The sequence below is a fragment of the Hylobates moloch genome, unplaced genomic scaffold (genome assembly GCF_009828535.3).
Source record: "Hylobates moloch isolate HMO894 unplaced genomic scaffold, HMol_V3 SCAFFOLD_14, whole genome shotgun sequence".
Classification (NCBI taxonomy): Eukaryota; Metazoa; Chordata; class Mammalia; order Primates; family Hylobatidae; genus Hylobates; species Hylobates moloch.
The window spans coordinates 1,109,915-1,126,982 of NW_026652289.1; the positions used below are offsets into that span (position 1 = coordinate 1,109,915).

Genomic DNA, 17,068 nt, shown 5'->3' on the forward strand with positions numbered 1-17,068 from the left:
TGGGCCTGGGCTGCTCCCCACCTGCCAGACCCCATCTGCTGCCCCCACTGGAGACCCCAGGTCCTCACCGGCCGTCCAGGAAAGCCAATCTCTCCCTTGTACCCCGGCCGTCCATATGGACCCTGCAAGAGGAAGGGAGCCAGGCTTAGTGGGGCGGACCCTGGCCCTTGTCCACGAGTTGGGGGGTCCTGGGGAAGGGGAGGGGCCATGCAGAGCCCAGCACCCTGGGCCACCCATCAGCTCGGAGGAGCCCACTGCAGCCTCACACCGACACCTGCCCCACACGCTTTAAAGCTGCACTTGGGAGATGAGCCCTGGGCCACGCAGCACGAGCTCAGCAGCCACGGGCTACCGTGTCCTTGGGGGCCGTCATGCCTGAGCTCAGTGCAGAGAAAGCCAGGGGCCAACTTACCGGGGGTCCTCGGAAGCCCGGCTCTCCCTGAGCAAAAAAAACAAGAAGGCAGGGTTAGGTGGCAGCTTGTGCCCCACCTGGCAGCCTCCCTGAGGGCCCCTGTGGTCCCTTTGGGTGCATTGGGGAGTCCCCAAGGCGCAAGCAGCCCTGGAGAGGATGGGAGCCACTCGCGAGGAGAGGGTCGGGATTGGGGTTTGCGTCCAGGTTGGTGCAAGCCTGGGGCATGCCCCGGGGCCCTGAAGCAGGGGTGGAGGGTGTGTACCATGCAGTCTCCCGGTTGCTGCAGGCCCTGGCTCCAACGCACAGCTGGGTGGGACAGTGGAGCTCTCGCTGGGCCTGGGGATCCCGTGTCTGAGGCCCACCCCAAACACCCCGGAGGGCCCAAGTGGGAGAGCCGGTGCCCCACACTCCAAAGATCCAGGCTCCTCCCCAGGACCCTTCCCCAGGGCTTGTCTGGGCGGCTGCCTGCTGGGGGTGGGGACCCAGGCACAGGCCCCTTGAGGAACTGACTCCGGGCCCTGCCAAGCTCAGGGTCCTGCAGGCACCCTGGGGCTGCAGAGAGGAAAGAGCCTGCGGCTGCTGCCCACGGCATCAGGGCCCCCAGGAAGAGGCTGGAGCGGCAGCCAGAAACCTGCTGCGGCTGAGCTGGTACAGCCTGGGCTCCGGCACCCCACAGGCCAGGCCCCAGGGAGGCGCGAGCTCAGAGCCGCAGCCCACCGAGAACCTCCCCTCGGCAGGGTGGGCTCAGGGGCAGGGAGAGGACAAGGGGCCGGCGGGACCGCCGACATGGGTGCGAGAAAGGAGGGGCCACGAGGGCCAGGCCTGGACAGTGGAGCCCTGCGTGGGAGAGGCTTGTGCATGAGGAGACAGACCCTCAGGAAAACCCTCCCCAGGCTGTCTCCACGGCCCCAGGAGCCCCCACACCCACTGGAAGGAGGCTGCCCAGCCCTCACCTTGGCTCCTTTCTGCGCAGGGCCCAGGACACCGCCATCGGGGCTGAAAATGCTGCCCGGTTCACCCTTCTCACCCTGGAATGTCAGGAGGTCCAGCAGGGTCAGGGCCAGGTCCTACCCCACAAAGCCTCACCCAGAGCCCCGAAGGCAGGGCCGCTGTGACTGGGCCTTGCAGCCCGGGTCCTCTCACGGGAGGTGACCACAGGGACGGCCCCAAGCGGGGATGTACCCCTCACGTGTCACAGCAGCAGCCGGGGGGTCCCGGGTCCCTCCCAACAGTGGTCACCTGGGCAGGCTGTGGCCACCCCTGGGTCACAAAGGGGGTTGAGGGACAGCACCTGAGCCCCTTACCTTGGGTCCCGGGGAGCCTCGTTCGCCCTTAGAGCCCAGGTCGCCCTTGGGTCCTGCAGGTCCCTGGAATAGAGGCCAGGCAGTGAGGCCCGAGCGGCTGGCGTCTCCCCCATCCCCGACAGCTGCTCCACCTCCCCCCACAGCTACCCCCTGTAATATGCCGCCTTGTCAGCCTCACCAGGACCGGTCTTGGCCCCAGCCTCACTCCGCACACTGCAGGCCTCTACAGGTGCAAGGAGCTGCCTCACCCTCACGGGTGCCCACCCAGCACGGGGCCTGCCATGGGCTCTCGCCCACATCCCGCTCCCATCATGTCCTTGGGGGCAGTGACTGTCGCTATCCCTCGGGCCTGATGAGGCCCACCCCAGCTCGACCGGGCTGCTCTGCGCTACCAGGCGGAGACCCCTCCCCAGCCGGGAGGGCAGTGGCGGGCAGTGTGCAGCTCTGGCGCCAGGTTACTCACGGGAAAGCCTGCGAAACCCGGCCGGCCCTGGGGAAAGAGGGACGGCGTCAGCTGGGGTCATCACGCACCCGCGCGGCTGCCCAGACCCCACCCAGCCTTGTACCCAGGTCCCCGCAGCCCCATCTCTTAGAAGCCGGGCAGGCACGTACCTCAGGTCCCGGCATGCTCAGGACGGATCCCTGTCCACAAGCAGAAGGAAAAATCGGAAACAAAGGGCCGCATTTAAAATTAAACCGGACTCGAGCGACTTACAGATCAACAAAACACCGAACCAGGAAATTCAAGGAAAATGTTGCTTTCCACTGTCTTCCTAGGCCTGGGGTGTCCCTCCTGCAGCACAGACGCCCCTTGGCTCAGAGCAGCTGGATGCAGACTCCAGACACCCTAAGGGCCACGGTTTTTACTTCCATTTTGGTTTAAAATGCTCCTCCCTCTGCTAGACGCTCCCTTGCTTGCCTGCGGAGGTGGCTCGGCCTACGGGAGGCTTTTCTGATGTTCTGATGACTTGAGCGTCACGCCGAGGTCCCTGTGGCCTCCCGGGCTGCCCCTGCCTCCCGATGCCTGTCTGCCTGCTCCTAGCAAAGCCATGCTGGGGCAAGCCCTCTCCTGCCTGTTCCCAACTCCACTCCTCCTCTCAAGACTGTTACAGTCCCACCTCCTAGGTGAGGAGCTGGAGCACAAGGGTTAGGTAACTTGTCCGGTATCACACACTGACGGTGCCTGCTCTCAGCTCTGCCCCGGGCAGCCCCTTCCACTGGTGGCCACAGAGAAGCAGGGATCTGAACCCCTGACCACACCCAGCTCTGCTGCCCTGGGCCCTGCATCTGCCCGGAGCTCAGCTCCCTGCCCAGAGCAGGGCTTGGTCCCTGTGTTCCATGTGGCTGGGTGGAGACGCGCCTGCCTCTGTGAGGCCAGGGTGGCACAGGGACCAGTGGGATGCACTGCTAGCAGGCGCAGAGGGTGCAGCTGAGAGGCCTGATGGATGGGCTGCAGTGGGGAAGAAGGTTCCGGAACCAACACAACCTTCACCAGAGAGCCAAAGGTGCGTCTGCTTCTTCTGATGCGACAGCTGGGTGACTACATGCAGCTTTGGGGCCACAGTATCAAGGACACGGGGACTGAACCTAGTGGGAGCCTTTGACGTAAAAACGCCCCTGTGCAGGCCCTCACCCCTCCCTGGTGTCTCCATCACCACATGGAGCTGGACACCCGGGCGTCTCTGACTGAGGGCGTCTCTGACCGAGGGCCTCTGCAGCCCCCACTGTGGAGTTGGAGTGTGGCCTTGCAGTCAGGGCCTGTCCTGACCTGGGGGGTGTGGGGGGCTCGGGGAGGGATCCCTGCACCCAGTGGGGGGTCTGGACAGATTGGGTGCCCACCCACGCAACGTCCTTACATCCTGCTCCGACACGTAGACCACAGGCCCCGGGGGTCCAGGGGGACCAGGGAGGCCCGGCTGCCCGACTCCGTCCTTCCCTGGATCTCCCTGGAAGAGGAGGCATTTCATCTCAGCCACTCTGGCCAGGACCCCAGAGTCCACCCAGCCCTGGAGGGGTGCCCAGAGCCCACGGGGGGTGAGGAGGCGCCCGGGGCTGTGGACTGTGGCCTTGGAGCCCCCTGCCAGTTAGGGGAGGCTCCAACAGGGACGGTCGAGCCACACACGCTGCCCCAGCCTAAAAGCCACCCGTCCACTTGAGGGTCTTTGCCCTGAGTCTCTGAGGTCCCATGGGCAGCAGGGGCACGGACCTGGGGACAGCTGAGGCCAAACCTTCTGGGATGTCCCAGCGGCCCCCACCCCATCCACCCACCCCAGGGACACTCACCTTTTCTCCCTGGCTGCCTCTGTCTCCCTTTGGCCCCTGAAGACACAGGAAGGAAATGGTTCATCACCAACAGAAACAGGAGCCCCTGGCCCCCTGTGAGGGATGGCTCTGATGAAGATGTGGGGTTATTTCCCGACCGGCTGGGGCCTGGGAGGGAGGCAGCCACCGAGAGCCCTGACGGAGACTTGTACTAGCTCCTGGCGCTCAGAGACCTGGGAGGGGGCACACGGAGGCCCAGGGACCCGGGAGGGGGCACACGGAGGCCCGGGAGGGACACATGGAGACCCGGGAGGGGGCACACGGAGGCCCGGGAGGGACACATGGAGACCCAGGAGGGCACACCAAGGCCCAGAGACATGGGAGGGACACATGGAGACCTGGGAGGGGGCACACGGAGGCCCAGGGACCCGGGAGGGGGCACACGGAGGCCCAGGAGGGACACATGGAGATCTGGGAGGGGGCACACGGAGGCCCAGGGACCCGGGAGGGCACACCTCGTGCCAGCTTTCATCTTGGCATAGTCCTTTCAGGGCTCCACGCCCCCCTCTGCACCCTGGGCCCACCAAGGCGGCTCACCTGGGGCCCAGCAATGCCCTCTCTGCCAGGGAGGCCGGGGAACCCAGGGGCTCCGTCTGCTCCAACTTCTCCCTGAAAGGGTCACATGGAGGACGCACGGCTTTGGCCACATGCCCAGGAATGCAGGGACCCCCATGAGGAGTCTGGGGCACCCATGGACGTGGCGATGGCCTGGACTTCTCTCTCTCACCCCTGTGGGCCTGAGGAGGGGCTGTGGAGGGATGGAGGGATGGAGGAGGGGGAGTCGGGAGGAGGAGAAAGTGCGGGAGGGGGAAGTCGGGGAAAAGGAGGGAGAGGCGGGAGGCCGGTGGCAGGGGCCGAGGGGGCCTGCACAGCCAGACAGCTGGGAGGAAGGCCATGTTCCTGACGCAGTCAAACCTGGGGATGCCCTGGGGTTGGGTGCCCTGTAGGTGGGTATCCTGGGGGTTGCCTTTGAAACCAGCACGTCTTCAATTATAAAGAAACAAAGCAGTGGCAAGAAGAGCAGGGGAGGCCGCCCTGAGCTCATCTCCGCAGGTGTCCACCTGGGCCCTCCCTGCCCCTGCCTGGCCACATCCCTGCACCCGGGCACAGTGCTTACCTTCGCCCCCGGCAGCCCAGGCACGCCAGGATCCCCCTAAGTGAATAAAGGGGCTCAGTGGGCACCTGCTGGGGCCAGCCCAGTCCTCAGGCAGCATCCACTCCGGGGCAAGGGAAGGGTGAGTTACCCAGGATGCATCTCACCACCCTCCCCCAGCCCAGAGCCGAGGGGTCCCAGGGACACTGAGCAACTTGTGCAGGGACCCCGTGGCCCACGCTGGCCGAAGGCACCCAGCCTGGACGGCTGTGGAGCCTGGGGACATATTCCATCATTAGGACTGCAAGCAGAACCCCGCTGAGATGGCCTCATTCAAACAATTTAAGAAAGCAAACACACAGCCCTTCCCAAAAGTCAGCCTTTTGAAATGTCCCGATGTCTTGCAAATGAAAGCAGAGCATTCTCAAAGGAGCAGGTGCCATGGCAGGGGCTGGTGATGTGTGAGAGTGGAGCCCCAGGGTGGGCCCCGTGCGCCCTTGGCCCCGCACGCAGCAGAGGCCGCTTTGATGAGCACGCAGCGGGGTGAAAGGCGGCTGCTGCCCAGGGCCCAGGAGAGGAGCCTCCAGGCTCTCCCCTCAGGCACCTGCCCTGGGAGCTTCGGGGCCTGGGCAGGGGTGGGGTATTCGGGGCCAGGCTGGGGGCTGGTGTCCCCCAGGGATGGGGGGAGCAGAGGACAAAGCTCCTGGGCCCTACAAGGTCACCACGCCTCTGTCCTTGAGCCCAAGAGTCCACCTGTCCCTGCGGCTGAGGTAGGGACCCTGAGTTCTTCCCCTATGCCCCTCTTTTCAGGCCAAGTCTGAGAATATGCTTCAGGTGTGTGAACCCAGGAATCTTGATTCCTGGGCCTCAGAGACAGAATGGGACAATGGCCCCTTAACGCTGGAAGTCTAGGTTGGGGGTGGTGTGCGATTTTTTCCCTGTCAGGCTTTTTTGCTGTATTTTGCACATTTCCTGGGATGAATTCATCCTACTCCCGCCATCAGAAAACTCAAAACACGGCCCTGTCTCCCCCAGCCCCAGGGTGCCGAGACCAGGGCCGGGCCAGTGACCGCAGAAACCCAGGCATGTCATCACTGACCCCGGGGGGTCCCTGTCAGGGCAGAGGAGACACAGTGTTAGTGCAGCTGGAGGCCCCGCTGTGAGATGCTTCTGCCACAAGAAAAGCCCGCTGGTAACAGTCAAGACTTAAAAATACGTGTGTAAAAGGAAATGTACTAAGTTAAAATGGTAAAGCCATTCTACCTTACTATGGAATCTATTAGTTTCTGCCTAATTGAAATTTCTCATTCATTTTGCTCCGAGTAAGAAACCTGTCCCAGCCACTCGTGCTCTCAACAGGCTGAGTCTCTGAGCATGAAGCTGGACGCCGTGGCTTCAGCCAACCCACATGTCTCTTGGGCAGGGCTGTGGCCCTGGGGGGTCCTCCATGCTGGCGCCACGGGAGCGCTGGTGGCGTGGAGGGGACAGCGGGGGCAGGGGAGGAAGGAGCTGCCGGCCCCTGGGTCTGCCCCTGACATGTCTGAGCTGTCTGGGCACAGTTGTTTTGGGATTTTAGTCACTCCTTGCTGGCCCTAACCCTGAGCAGCAGTATACATGTTAACAGTAGAACAAGGTGGAGATTTCATAGGAATTTCAGATTCTACTCAGGCCAAACATTTGTTACTACCCAAAATTGGGGGCACAAAATGTGATGACTTGAATTTCCCCAGAAAGGCCTTTCAGGGGGCATGCGGCCCCATGTTCCTTTGTCTTGACCACCCACAGTGTCTCCCACTTTGCAGACCAGGCCCTCACCCCGTGACTTTAGTTCAATGAAGGGGCATCTCCGAAGAGCGAGGGTGACCCGCGGGGCACAGTGCCCGCCACACGTGGCTCTGCAGGGCGGCTTCCGACCCCATGCAAGGCTGGTGGCTCTCAGGGAGACTCTCCTGCCCCAGGCAACACCCCCTTACCCCACAGAGCCGGCCACGCCCAGCTCACAACAGTACCTGCGGCCCATCAGCGCCTCGGGCTGTTGACCAGAACGGCCCCCCGGAGCCTTCCATGTCATCCTGGAAGAGACACACAAGACACGTGTGGGCCTGTGTCCCTCCTTAGGAAGGACCCCTCCCTGGGGCGGCACTGCCCAAGAGGAGGGTGGGACATGCTTTGGGGCCACGGTGGCCTGGGGAGCCGCTGTTCTCAGATGGGGACTGTCTACCTGGTGGCAGGGCCTGGGTGGGGGCCCCCTGGGGCAGCCCGTCTCAGGTCAGCTCATTCGCTCTTGGTCAGGGCACCGGTGCTGGGGCATGGCTGGGCCGAGTTCCCCATCAGCACCGTGGGGCACGGGCAACGGGCGAGAGACTCGAGCCCCACCATGGGGAATATGGAATCCCAGGCTGAGGCAGTGCCAGTGAGGCCACCGCCCAGGACGTGCTGCTCTGTGAGTGAGATGCCAGGGTAGTAGGGCTGGGGCAACGGCAGCCCCCGGGTCTCCAAGGGGTCAGGTGTAGGCGGTACTCACAAATCCAGCGGGGAGTCCTGGTCCTGGTGGCCCAGGGGGCCCAGGGGGCCCAGGGGGGCCTGGTGGTCCAGTGGGTCCAGGGGCTCCTGCCAGGCCGCTCTCTCCACGAGCACCAGCAGGACCGGGGTCTCCCTTGCTCCCCTGCATGGGGTGAGGAGAGCATGTCGGGACCCAGCCCAGCCCCCGCTGGCCCTGCAACCCCAGTGTAGACACGTTTTCTTACGATGCCTTCTAAACCCTGCAAATCAAAAGGTAAGGAACGTTCTGCCAAGCAACGCAGGCCCCACAGCAGCCTTTCTTCTAACTTTACGACACGATTTCAGCCACATAGAAACACAACTGAGGAGAGAGCCACGCAGCCCAAACTTGGTCGGGGTTGTGCCCACATGCACAGCAGGAGGCGCACATGCACAGCGGGAGGCGCACACGGCACCCTCATTACCTCCAGCCCTGGCTCCCGGGCAGGCGAGGGGAGAAGAGAGGAGAGAGGAGAGGAGGCTCAGGACCCTGGGACCAGCCCTGGCTCCCGGGCAGGTGAGGGGAGAAGAAAGGAAAGAGGAGAGGATGCTCAGGACCCTGGGACCACCGGGGCTAGGGTGGACGCAGGCATTGCTGTGACTCTATTAGTCTGAAAGCCGTGAGAAGCAGGCGAGCCCGGAGGCGTGTGCTGGAGCCATGGGTGACCCAAGGCCCCGGCCACCTGGAGTGTGAGGTGAGAGCCCGGTGCGGGGGGCGGGAGGCAGGGAGGCCCTGGGGCAGGGGTCCTGCTGTGACATGGCCCAGCTGCACCACCCCCCTCGTCGCAGTCACAATCTCCCTGAGCCTTGGTTTCCTTGGCTGTAGACAGAGAGGCCCAGGGTTCCTTCCCAGGCTCGGGACAGAGTGGGATGAGATAGTGTGAGCCCAGCACTGCCCACAACTGGGGCAGGAATGTGACCCGCTGCCTTGATATGGTCACAAGCCCAGCCGGAGGTAGGAAACCCCCGCAGTGGGGAAGGGTCCTTCCATGTCCCCACAGGGGCTGGGCCTCCGAGCCAGAGCCTTCCCCGCCCTCCACCCGCCAAGGTGATCCTTGACTGCCTCCTGTCTCCTCCCTTCTAGGGCTGGGTCTCCGCTGTGGCCACCCGCCAACAGCTATGCTGGGTCTTAACAGATGGGTAACGTACCACCCACTTAACTTGAGGGCTAACTTTATGAGAATCTTAGATTTTAGTTTTCTTGGCTTTAATCTAACTTAGTGCCTGGCATCCTTTTATCGTCTTTAAAAATCTATTTTTTTTTCTTTTTAGACACAGGGTCTCACTCTGTTGCCCAGGCTAGAGCACAGTGGCATGATTGTAACTTACTATAGCCTTGAACTCCTGGACTCAAATAACCCTCCTGCCTCAGCCTCCCAAAGTGCTGGGATTACAGGTGTGAGCCACCGTGTCCAGCCTCATCTAATTTTTGATCTTTAAAAAGTGCCTATAAAAAAGTTTGTTTAGGCCGAGCGTAGTGGCTCACGCCTGTAATCCCAGCACTTTGGAAGGCCGAGGCAGGTGGATCACCTGAGGGCAGGAGTTTGAGACCAGCCTGGCCATCATGACAAAACCCTGCCTCTACTAAAAAAAAAAAAAAAAAAAAAAAAAAAAAAAAAAAAAAAAAAAAAACAAAAATTAGCCAGGCGTGGTGGCAGATGCCTGTAATCCCAGTTACTCCGGAGGCTGAAGCAGGAGAATCACTTGAAACCGGGAGGCAGAGATTGCAGTGAGCTGAGATTGCACCACTGCACTCCAGCCTGGGTGAGGGCGAGATCCTGTCTCCAAAAAAAAGGTTTGTTGAAAACCTCTTTCTAATTTTATCCCTTTTTTTTTCATTTTCTATTTGGTTTACAATTAGGTTGTAGGGTTCTAGAATTCTCATTCATGTTACTTGACATTTTTGTTTTTTAAAAACTTGCATTATTTTCATACATGCATATCTAATTTTGTTGATTTTAAAGCTGATCAAAATATTCCTCCCCTGCTTAACTCAAAGCCTACATGTGTACGTGTGTGCACACATACTAGAGACACAGATGTGCACATGCACACATACTAGACACATACTAGAGACATACACTACAGATATGTGTGTACATATGCTGGAGAAGTGTGTGTGTGTGTACATATGCTGGAGAGGTGTGTGCGTGTGTACATATGCTGGAGAGGGGTGTGTGTGTACATATGCTGGAGAGGGGTGTGTGTGTGTGTGTGTACATACGCTGGAGAGGTGTGTGTGTGTGCGTATGTACATATGCTGGAGAGGGGTGTGTGTGTACATATGCTGGAGAGGGGTGTGTGTGTGTACATATGCTGGAGAGGGGTGTGTGTGTACATATGCTGGAGAGGTGTGTGTGTGTACATATGCTGGAGAGGTGTGTGTGCGTGTACATATGCTGGAGAGGTGTGTGTGCGTGTACATATGCTGGAGAGGGGTGTGTGTGTACATGTGCTGGAGAGGGGTGTGTGTACATATGCTGGAGAGGGGTGTGTGTGTGTGTGTACATATGCTGGAGAGGTGAGTGTGTACATATGCTGGAGAGGTGTGTGTGTGTGTACATATGCTGGAGAGGTGTGTGTGTGCGTACATATGCTGGAGAGGTGTGTGTGTGCACATGCATTCACTCCCAGCCCATGTCCTCTCAGCCCCTCCGGGTGCTCTCACCACCTGACTCACAGCTGTCCTCTTCCTCACTCCTCTCCCCACTGGCCTTCCTTCCCTTATCACCCCCATCCCGGAGCTTGGCCGTGCTCTGGGGAAGTTCCCCATTAGTGCCAACGCCATCCAGCCCAAGGTGAGGAGCTCCTGATGTTTTGGACATGATTCGAGTGGGCGGCCCGCGGAGGCCTGGATCCTCGAGGGGCCTCCAGGGGCGTCTGTGGTGGGGTCGGCACAGATCGAGGGCACCTCCGGGGGCGTCTGTGGTGGGGTCGGCACAGTTCGAGGGCACCTCCGGGGGCATCTGTGGTGGGGTCAGTACAGATCAAGGGCACCTCTGGGGGCGTCTGTGGTAGGGTCAGTACAGATGCCGACTGGAGGCCCAGGCTCGGCTCCCAGCCCCTCCTCTGCAGGGTTCTGACTCGTCCTCCAGCTCCACTCCCGAAGAACAGGAGGAGGAAGTGGGTCGTTGTGGGGGTGTCAAACTGTCTGGTCAAGCAGGCTGTGGCCCAGACCTCAGGCTGCCCGAAGGAGGGCAGGGTCCATGGAGAGCGGCTGCCCTGAGTCCAGAAGGTCTGAGCAGACTCTGGGCCAGGCCAGGGCTGCCAAGGACACCCCGGCTGCCTTCAGCGCTCCCTCCGAGTGCCCCCAGACGCTCATGAGCCTGCGGGATGGGTGGATGGGGCTCCCCTATGGGGGGATGTTGGGGGGCCCAGCTCAGGGCCCTCCCCAGGCCGCAGGCAGCCTCTGCACCTGCTGTGGCCCAGCCCCTCCTCCCGAAGCTCCCGGAGCTGTTTTATCGTGCTTGCCACAGGGAGCTTGTTTCCAGATGAGCTCAGCTTCCAGGGCGCGTCTGCCCTCAGTTCACCGGCAGACCAGAGCTCGGCGGAAGCCACCTCGCCACAGTGACAGAGGCCGCTGCCAGCGATTCCGGCAGGACGGATGGACAGATGGCAGGAGTGGGGGTGAAGGCCAGCCCCAGGAGAGCTCACTCCCTCGACCGTGGGGCCTCCACCCTCTTTTGTCCGAGCACTGAGCGGGCACCAGGGGCAGGGGACTGGTGTGCCAGGGATTCTGCTTGTACCTTATGTCCTGGGGCGCCTGCTTCACCCTGTACGGAAAAGAGCAGGATTATGACAAAATCAGACCCGCAGCACAGTGGACAGAGGAAGGCATATCGCCCTGCCAGGAACTGTGCCCCGATCTGGGTCCCTGCTTTGCTGCCTGTGCTGGTTTAACAGTTTCTGAGGCTGTTGCCGCTGTCATCCCCCTTTCTGGTGTGGTTGGGGTCCTGAAAGGGAAGCCACAAGGAACGCCAAGCCTGATCCCAATGCTGGACCTGGCTCCACGTGGGGCCTGGGGCCTGGATGCCTCCCCAAGGAGGGCCCTTCAGCTCAGCCACAGGCTTAGAGCAGCGACGGGCATTTACAGCCCGCGTCCCCTGCTCAGTCCAAGCAGCGCAGCTCTCATCTGAGGTCACGCTGGAGACCCCTTCCCAGGGGGCCGGACGCAGGCGCCTCCCACCAGGTCCACCCACAAACGCCCAGGGCCCCGGCTCCTTGCGTCAGTCCGACAGAGACTCATGGCCACTGCCCCATAACCAATGTGGAAACTTGGAGTAAGATCTCAGATCTCGCGGGGCACCCATGTTCTTAAAACCCGTGAGTCCAGTCATCACCACAGGGTTATGAACTTCTACCCAAGCCCCAGCTGCCCAGGTCAGGGTGACCTCCAGAGCCCGAGGCCCCAGGCTGTGGGGCTGTGATGGGGGGGCTATTCCTGGCATTTCCCCTTCACGGGCGTCACCAGGCACCCCCAGACCCGGGCCACATGGTGTGGTGCTGGGCCCCACTCACCCTGGACTTGAGGGAAGACTTACCAGGCTGCCTTTCTGCCCAGTCCTTCCTGGGGGCCCTTCTCTTCCCGGAGGGCCTGGGGGTCCCTGGGGGAGAGCAGAGCATAGTGGGTCTTGATGGCATTCGGCCACTAAAACGATTTCTGGGTTAACAGGTTATCTGGGCTTCCACAGGATTCTCGAAGGCAGGACACAGAACGTTCCCCAGACACAGGACCAGAGTCCCAGGGCTCACGGGAGACCCCATAGCCTGCGTAGTCCACAGTTTCACGGCCACATTGGCAGGATGAGATGGCAGGGCCGACAGCACCATGGCGGGAAGACGCTTGCACACCAGGGCTGGGGTAACCGCTGCTCCCTCTGAGAGGCTGTCTGGCCACATGTATGAATATGGATTAGGCATGTTCTTTAAGCCCAAATTGCCCCTTAGAATGGATCCTGGGGAGCACTTGCCATGTGGCACCCAGAGAGGCCTCAGAGCCGACGGTGACAGCGAACGCCCATTGGTAGGGTTGGCTGGCTCAGGTAGGGACTGTTACAGAGGCAGGGGCGTGTCATGGGTGACCTAACCCCACACTCCCTGCCCTGCACGCCATGGCATGCTACCAAGTGACCCCAGGCCACAGGATGCCAGTGCAGCGCGACCCAATTACAGCAGCCACGTCTGCACCTGCTGCCCATCATGACCTGCTGCCCATCATGACCTGCTGCCCATCACGTGTGGCAGAGCCGGTGGGGCAGGCACCTGCTGCCATCATAACCTGCTGCCCATCACGTGTGGCAGAGCCGGTGGGGCAGGCACCCGCTGCCCGTCATGACCTGCTGCCTGTCATGTGTGGCAGAGCCGGTGGGGAGCCTGCCATGGGGCCCTGGGACCCCACAAGCCACGTTGGCCAAGCAGGCTCCTCCCTCCCCTGGCTCTCCAGCAATGCTGACCTTGGCCCTCCCACACCCACCCATGGGAATTGCTCATGGAGATGCCCTTTGTGCAGTCCATGGACCCACGGGGCCAGAGAGGTCGGAGGCCTTGCTTGTGGTCACTCCCACTGGTCAGCACCCCCAGAACCACGGGGTGCCCACTCAGGTGCCTCCGCACACCCCAGGGCGGCCCCGAGTCAGCAACCGCCCGCCAGCTCCCAGAGGAGATGAGGTGAGGGGGTGGGGACTGGGGAGGCCTGAGGCGGGGCAGGGGCTCCCATGTGGGGTGTTCATCCCCCACTCCCAGCAGACAGGGCTCCCGACACTGACGGTGGGAGGCAGGACTTACCGGGAGGCCGGGAAACCCGGGGGGACCCTCGCGCCCAGGCACACCAGGAAGGCCGGCGGGCCCTGGGATGTCGGAGCTGTTCACCCCAAAGCGGCCTGGCTCGCCGGGCAGGCCTGGGACACCAGGGGGTCCGGGGGGTCCAGGGAAGCCTCGAGGACCCTGGACGTGGGTGAACACAGATAGTCACAGCCCATGTGGCACCCACCAGGGATGACCACCACCCCCAAACCGAGCCTCATCCCCACCCCCCACAGGACCCCAGCTGAATCTCGGGGGTCCATGGCCTGTTCCTCACGGGCACAGACGTCGGGCAGCGCCACAGGTTAAGGGCCACTCACCCGCAGGGCCTCCAGATCGCCACCGAAGCCAGATCCCTCCATGTCAATGAAGGTCTGAGGAAAAGAGCCGGAGAGACGCGTTGCCCTGAGCTCGGCCCCCCACCTGGCCTACTCCTGGCCCCGGCCCCGCAAGCTGCATATCGAGCTGTTTCTACAAGGAGCTGAGAAACCACAGCCCCTCTGTTGCCCCCAGAGAAGCCTGAAGGCAGGTGGATGGGGGCTCCCACCACACCTGTGACCCCTCAGCTCAGCCGAGACCCCACGCAAGCCCCTGAGCGTGGAGCTGATACTCCTGGGCCAGGTGCCCTCCCAGAGGCAGGGCCTGCTTTTGAGGAGGGCAGACCCCGGGTCGCAGGAAGCCAAGGGCAAGACTCACCAGCTTGTCGTGTCTGAAGGAGGGTCCTGGGGGCCCCGGAGGCCCTTGGGGTCCTGGGGGCCCTCTCTCTCCAACCCCAGGGTCTCCCTGGGAACACAAGACAAGCCCGTCACACCCTGGGCACACACACAGCCCCCACCTTGGGCCAAGGGCCAACACAGGAAGGGGCCCCCACCCAGCCAGAGACTCACCTTGTCGCCCTTGGGGCCTATGTCCCCTGGAGTCCCGGGGAAGCCCTGTGGCCCAGTGTCGCCCTGGAACACAGCAGCCGGGGGCCCCGCTCAGGGAAGGCACCACCATGGGCCGCACCCAGCACCCTCAGTGGTCCTTCCCCAAGCAGGGGACGGAAGGGAGCTGAGCCCTTCAGGGGAGTCTCCAGGGCCCGGAAAGTAGGGCGCCAGGCCCAGCAGACTGTCTACCGCCTGGGCCCATCTCGCCAGCCATGCCTGGGGGAAGCTGCGGGGAGCATCCCTCGGGAGGTCACGGCAGGTACCCCGAAGGCCTCCACAACAGCTGGTGCTTGGGTGTTACATACGTGTGTGTGCTTGTGGTATGCATGGTGTGTGTGTGAGGAGTGTGGTGTTTGCATGTGATATGTATGTGTGACGTGTGAGTGTGCATGTACGGTGTGCATAATGCATGGTGTGCGTATGTGTGCACATGTGGTACGTGTATGTGTGTATCCACGTGTGGTATGTGTAATCTGTGGCGTGTGTTAATGTGTGTCCACGTGTGGTGTGTGTAATGTGGTGTGTGCATGTGTGTGGCGTATGTGCATGTGTCCACGTGTGGTGTGTGTGCACACGTGTAGTGTGTGTGCAAGTGTATCCACGTGTGGTGTGTGTAATGTGTGGTGTATGCACGTGTCCACATGTGGTGTGTAATGTGTGGTGATATATGCTGTGTGTGCATGTGTGGTATGTGTACGTGTGGATCCTCACCCCACACACACACATGCATTCTCACACACACATTCACACACACACACACACATGCACACTCACATGCAGTCTCACACTCATTCACACACACACACGTGTGTGTACCCTGTGGGTGGGCCCCGTGGATCCTCACCCCACACTCACACACACGCGTGTGTGCACCCTGTTGCAGTGGGTGGGCCCCGTGCCACCCCCCGCCGACTGTCCCGCTTTGTCTGCCATGGTCCTCATCGCAGGCAGCTTGGCTGTGGGGTGCCAGGCGGTCGGTAATGACCGTTAGGTGGGCACCATGAGATGCCCTCCCTGTCCTTTCAGACCTTCTAGACTGTTTTTAACTTGAACCCTCCTGTCCAGTGCTCGTGACAGCCCCACTTTCTGCCGAGTGTTACATTTGCTGGGCAGGCAGTTCTCAGATCTTTATTTGCGGTCTATCACGTCATTTTACTGTGCTTGGAAACTGTTTCCTGATTTTTAAAATCTGAACTGCGCGTTTTGAGACAGAAGCTCTGACTTCACAGTCTCAGGTTGCTCCGTGCTTCTCCCGTCTTGCACCCACCCCCCCCACCCGACCTCCTTTCTCTTTGCTGTGCGTTTTCCCTCTAAGGGTTTGGAAGCTCTGCCTTTTCTCACTTCCTTTCCTTCTTCATGGTAGTTGTGGCCTAAATGTTTCAACACAAATGCATAACTGCTATTTCCCATCAACAGTTACACTCTTCTTTACAAAACTCCGTTTTCAGAATGGTTTTGCTGCACAGTCTCCTCACTGGGTGGCGTTTAAAAAGAGTGTCACTGGCAGCAAAGCCCTGGGGTCTAAGCAAACATCACAGATAACACGGGGGTCAGAAAGAAAAGCAGACTTACCGGCTTTCCGTCTTCACCAGGGTCGCCCTGGGGATGCAAGAGAAGTCATTAGTGATGGGAAATGACACCTCCGGCCCCACCTACAGTCTGTACACGGAAATGCACCCCATGCTCCCCACGAGGTGGCAAAGACGTCTTTCCCGATGTGCTCGCACCCGCGCCAGGAGCCTCCTCACACCCACAAGGGCTGTGTCTGAGCAGCTCCACCTCCCACGTCTGACCACCTTCCAGCACCAACCCCGAGCAATGGTGGGCCCAAGGAGGCTGCTGACCTGCTCCGATCCCAGCTCAGCTCACTCCCATGTCGGCCGCAGCCTCTCCCCGTCCTGCCCAAGCCCCCACCTCCAGATGGGGCCTGACTGCAGGGGAGGCGCGAGGACTCACCGGCTCGCCGTCCCTTCCAGGGGTGCCGTCCCTCCCCGGAGGCCCTGGGGGTCCTTGTGGTCCGGGGACAGGTTGCAACGCTGGGCCTGCAGGACCCAGGGGACTCACTGGGCACGGGAGACCCGGGGGACCAGGCAGGCATGGGGATCCTGGGGGGCCTGCTCGGCCAGGTGGGCCTGGAACACCTGGCTCCCCTTTCTGCCCCTTCAGGCCGCCCTGGGAATAAACAGAACACAGGGCCCGGGCTGGGGTGGGGTCCCACACACCCTGCCCGTGTGTCCCGCTGTGCCCTCCAGAGTCCCAGGCTGGGCTGCTTCCCACGGTGGACACGCAGGGTGGACGCATGCTGGCACCAAGTGCTGGGCACAAAGGAGGCGCGGGCACAGAGGGGCTTCATCAGGGCTCACCAGTGAGTGGCCCAAAAGGCCACAGGTCCTCTGGTTCGGAATGGTTCAGGAGCACGGGGAAGTGGCCTTACCTCTTTCATGCGGCCCCCAGGGTTCCGGACACTCCCGTCCCACGTGGAGACAGAATCTGAGCCAGGAAGTGTCTGAGCTGGGAAGAGAAGCAGAGGTGGCCACTGTCAGCCCCCCCGGGTGGCCCCAGCTCTGCTCTCGGCACCCCAGACGGCCCCGGCAGCCCAAACGCTTTCAGTCCTGGAGCCCGGCTGGACACCATCAGATCCCCAGCCTCAAGCTGCACTCCCCTGGGC

The 17,068-nt window shown here is 61.5% G+C and overlaps 1 protein-coding gene across 2 annotated transcripts in view; it reads right to left on the reverse strand.

The window, feature by feature from the left end:
- Positions 1-17,068, reverse strand: part of COL18A1 (collagen type XVIII alpha 1 chain) — a 55,713-nt gene that overhangs the window by 15,084 nt on the left and 23,561 nt on the right. For both annotated transcript variants that reach the window (XM_032174642.2, XM_032174643.2), the window contains exons 6-28: positions 16,835-16,911; positions 16,357-16,572; positions 15,973-15,999; positions 14,362-14,424; positions 14,171-14,257; positions 13,795-13,848; positions 13,457-13,615; positions 12,214-12,276; positions 11,419-11,445; positions 7,656-7,796; positions 7,141-7,203; positions 6,231-6,242; positions 5,736-5,747; positions 5,156-5,191; positions 4,576-4,647; positions 4,000-4,035; positions 3,573-3,662; positions 2,329-2,358; positions 2,180-2,206; positions 1,717-1,779; positions 1,366-1,440; positions 413-439; positions 69-122 (exon numbers count right to left, since the gene is read on the reverse strand). In XM_032174642.2, coding sequence (XP_032030533.1) covers positions 69-122; positions 413-439; positions 1,366-1,440; positions 1,717-1,779; positions 2,180-2,206; positions 2,329-2,358; positions 3,573-3,662; positions 4,000-4,035; positions 4,576-4,647; positions 5,156-5,191; positions 5,736-5,747; positions 6,231-6,242; positions 7,141-7,203; positions 7,656-7,796; positions 11,419-11,445; positions 12,214-12,276; positions 13,457-13,615; positions 13,795-13,848; positions 14,171-14,257; positions 14,362-14,424; positions 15,973-15,999; positions 16,357-16,572; positions 16,835-16,911 — 1,511 coding nt within the window. The remainder of the gene's footprint in view (positions 1-68; positions 123-412; positions 440-1,365; positions 1,441-1,716; positions 1,780-2,179; positions 2,207-2,328; positions 2,359-3,572; positions 3,663-3,999; positions 4,036-4,575; positions 4,648-5,155; positions 5,192-5,735; positions 5,748-6,230; positions 6,243-7,140; positions 7,204-7,655; positions 7,797-11,418; positions 11,446-12,213; positions 12,277-13,456; positions 13,616-13,794; positions 13,849-14,170; positions 14,258-14,361; positions 14,425-15,972; positions 16,000-16,356; positions 16,573-16,834; positions 16,912-17,068) is intronic.